The sequence below is a fragment of the Triticum urartu genome, chromosome 3 (genome assembly GCF_003073215.2).
Source record: "Triticum urartu cultivar G1812 chromosome 3, Tu2.1, whole genome shotgun sequence".
Taxonomy (NCBI): Eukaryota; Viridiplantae; Streptophyta; class Magnoliopsida; order Poales; family Poaceae; genus Triticum; species Triticum urartu.
In genome coordinates, this window is record NC_053024.1 from 741,742,198 (window position 1) to 741,746,023 (window position 3,826).

Genomic DNA, 3,826 nt, shown 5'->3' on the forward strand with positions numbered 1-3,826 from the left:
TGAAAAAATGTACACATCGACGGCTTGATCTGCTAGATCGTGCTAAAATCGGACAGAAACCATCGTGCACATAGCATCGTTCTCGTTCTTCACTGAAATGCATGTACCTTATATCATCAGTGAAGACTGCAATGATCTTGTCATCCACTTCACCGCAGAACTTTCTCTTCATTCTGAACAAACTGCAACAACATCTGTTCTAAAAAAAAGGAACCGTCTGTCGGTATACGGCATCTGGCAGGTAGATGATTACATTCATTTTCCAGCGAGTAATATGGATCGCACTATAAGTATTAATTGTACTAGATGTATATGGGAAGGAGATATTTCTGCATTATTATGATCCAGTAGACCATTGTCATTACACAACACAACATGTGAAGAATTAATCCCGGGTCTGCCTGCAGATGCGCATTATGGGGAAAATGGAAAACAAAGTTTATGTTTTAAAAATTGGGAAAAGACATTACTCCTTTTCTTGGTACGAGAATCCAAGCTAAGCAAAAACTCATAAGGTAAACAATTATTCTTGGATTCTGTTTGAAGTTGCTATGCTAGAGCGTGTTGGCCTTCTTGGAGAACAACACAGAGTGGATGTTGGGCAACACGCCACTATGGGCGATGGTGATGCCGTCAAGCAGCTTGGATAGCTCCTCGTCGTTGCGAGTGGCGATAAGCAGGTGGCGCGGCATGATGCGGGTCTTCTTGTTGTCCTTGGCCGCATTGCCCGCCAACTCCAACATCTGTGGTTCAAATAGCACACCGAGATGAGATCAGTTACCACCCAGTCCAGCACAAGAAGAGTAGGAATGGACGAGATCGGTGGTTGGTTGGTTACCTCGGCGGCAAGGTACTCGAGGACGGCGGCGAGGTAGATGGGGGCGCCCCAGCCGATGCGCTCTGCATAGCGGCCCTTCTTGAGATAGCGCCCGATGCGGCCGACGGGGAACTGGAGTCCAGCCTTCATGGACCGGGTCACCGCCTTCTTCCGCTCGCCGCTCTTCCTCCCAGACATCTCCCCTCCTTCTCTGGTGAACTTGAATCTCTTGAAATGTGGGTGGCTGCACCGATGAATGTGAAACGAGGGCACCACTTTTATACCAGGGGGGTGCCCCGCAGTAAGGGGCGCGATTCGCATGACATGCGGTCGCCACCGTAGGATCTGGTAGGGCGGAACGGCAGGGATCGACTCGGAGGGGCACGATCCGCGGGAGGGGGTGTGATCCGTGTGACCAGCATTCTCCACCGTCGGATCTGTATGGTGCGGGCGGCTGGGATCGGCTTTGATGGTGCGATCCGTGTCACCAGTGGTCTTCGCCGTTGGATCTGGAAGATGTTGGCTACGATTAGCTCAGGGGCGCGATCCGTGGGAGGACCGGATGGACCAATAGGGACACGAGAATCTTTTGTCCTCACTTTGTTTCGTTTCTTTCCATTAATGTGGAAATTAAATTCGGAAATTGGGAGGGGGAGGGTAGACTCTTTTTCACACAGAAGATTTCTTTTGGTTTTGTTATTTTTGGCAATCCCTTTTTGTTTTGGTATGATTGACCCAAAAAATCGAAGCATTTCTCACACCAAAGAAGAAATTCAAGCATGTCATGAAGCACTCAACAAAAAAGTCTCAAAATACATAAGCATCTAGGGGTGACTACAAGGAGGTCAAGAAGAAGGATTTTGTTTCCATGTGCATTGCCAATCCATATACCAAGAAAGGAATGAAGAAGTAAATCCTCACTTTTGGAATAGGATGCAATATAAAGTTTATCATGAGGTGATGCAAGGGCATATCAAGGATAATAGTGATGTCCTCCACGGTATTTAAGATAAGTGTGAGTAGTTAAAACTTTTGCCTCTAATATGTGTGCACAAAATATTACTCACCCGGAGGCAAAAATTCTATGAAACTGTTCTTCATTGAAGGTACTCAGAGGAGGGAAGCTAAATTTAGTGTGTTTGCTAGCACACTTGGTTACATTTTCCAATATGCCAAGATTAGGCAAGGCCTTCGCATCCATGATGTGGAAGTTATGAACATGAACTATCTTGTTGAGCTTTGCCAGAGTGATGTGAACATTGGTCATGTCATAGGGATGCTACATTTTTGTAAACAAATTCAAAAAGTTTATTCAAACTCAATTGCCGCCAATATTGGAGATTCCACTGAAGTGAGAGGCTATCTAGTCAACCACACATTCTATACTGCAACTCATACAGGAACAATTAGCCAGTTGGCGCTCAATGAATAGGAACACGTTGCGTCTGTAAGCAGTTGACGCTCGAGGACCATGATCACACTAGACCATAGAGGCGCGCTTTGCTGCGCCCCGTCCATCTTAAGGAAAGAATGATAGAAATATTCAAGAAATTAGGAGTTGTAACATATAACCAAATCCGTATGGTTGACATTGGCAGCCTTTCGGCAATGCCAAAGAAACAAACTTGCAATTCCGCAAAGATGAACAAACCTAAAGTACTCAGTGAGAACCTCGCATGTTTAGATAGTAAAGGATGTATTCACATACACGAGACAGTATACCACCATCGAAATGATTTTTGTGAAGAATCAAGTTATGAAATCTATATATCCACATGCTAAAATACGAAAAATAGCTAAATCGCACATAAAAAGATCATAGAAATACTCTGCTCTAGGAAATATTGTAATTTTCTTCACGAAGTCGACATACCTGGTACACTAAGCAAAAAATTAACTTACAATGCTGCATGGTAATTTGCAACACGTTTGTCGGACCAGAATATGCGCATTTAGACCAATCCGGAGCCTTGCTATATGGAGCTTCCAGAGCTTCCTATTCATAAATAAATAGATAATAATAATAATAATAATAATAATAATAATAATAATAATAATAATAATAATAATAATAATAACAGTTTATAAACAATGATGCTAACCTAATTCTTGTGTGGAATAATTATGAGACATTAGCTAGTGAAGATTAGGAAAATCCAGTAGCACACAAAAACTGACAAGCGGCCTTGTAGATAACATAATAGCAAAACAATCCTCTTTCTTTAACAGACATTTCTGAACTTGATAGAAATAATCAGCTAGATCAGTTGTCATCTTATGTGAGTTCTCAAAAATCTTTAGTTTACTTGCTCTTTTTTGGTTATTATCAGGGAGGCATAAGGCATTTCCCTCTTTGTATTGTTTGCCTCTTCCTAAAACACTGCATGAATAAAGATTTGGCCCAATGCCCTAGAAGATAAATCAATTCTGGTGCCCCAAAACGCCCAAAAGATTAGAATTAAGAGCTCCAGGAAGGAGGAAACCTTGAGTTCACTCTAAAATGCATGATCACATCCTGAATTTTCCCCTGGCCTACGTTCGAATTAATGTGGGAAAACATAACAAACTGAAATTGAAATAGCGAGATGCTTTATTAGATGCCTGCAGAGAACTGCAATCAACACAGAAAGCAGGCATCATAGATAAGGTCACCTGATTATTTACAACATGACTAAATTGGGAGATGCTGTTGAAAACAATGTTGCCAACGAACATGCATCATACTTGAGTCTTAACAAAGCAAAACAGCCCTATCAATCCCATCTACTCCTTGCTCGTATCATCTTGCTAACTCTAGCGCACATGCGGAGGTGTGAAAGCATCCCGCCGCCGTCTGACCGTGCGCCCCTGCGTCGCTGGCCACGGGACCGATTTCTTGCTAGGGTTCGGTTGGAGAGGGAGAAGCAGAGAAGAAGTGGGGGCCTGACTGAATTAGCGAGGGGACGGGGCGAGCATGCCATAGGAGTTTCGTCCGCCAAAGTTGGGGACGCGCGTAGAGTTCCCCTTCCC

At 43.5% G+C, this 3,826-nt stretch overlaps 1 protein-coding gene across 1 annotated transcript; it reads right to left on the minus strand.

Annotated features, from left to right (window-relative positions):
* Positions 1–318: 318 nt before the first annotated feature.
* On the minus strand, positions 319–1,015 carry LOC125546395 (protein H2A.5-like). The gene is made up of 2 exons (XM_048710653.1): positions 839–1,015; positions 319–743 (listed from the first exon to the last, which is right to left on the minus strand). Exons 1-2 carry the CDS (start codon positions 1,013–1,015, stop codon positions 555–557), a joined length of 366 nt encoding a protein of 121 aa, XP_048566610.1. The 3' UTR covers positions 319–554.
* Between the last annotated feature and the right edge of the window lie 2,811 nt (positions 1,016–3,826).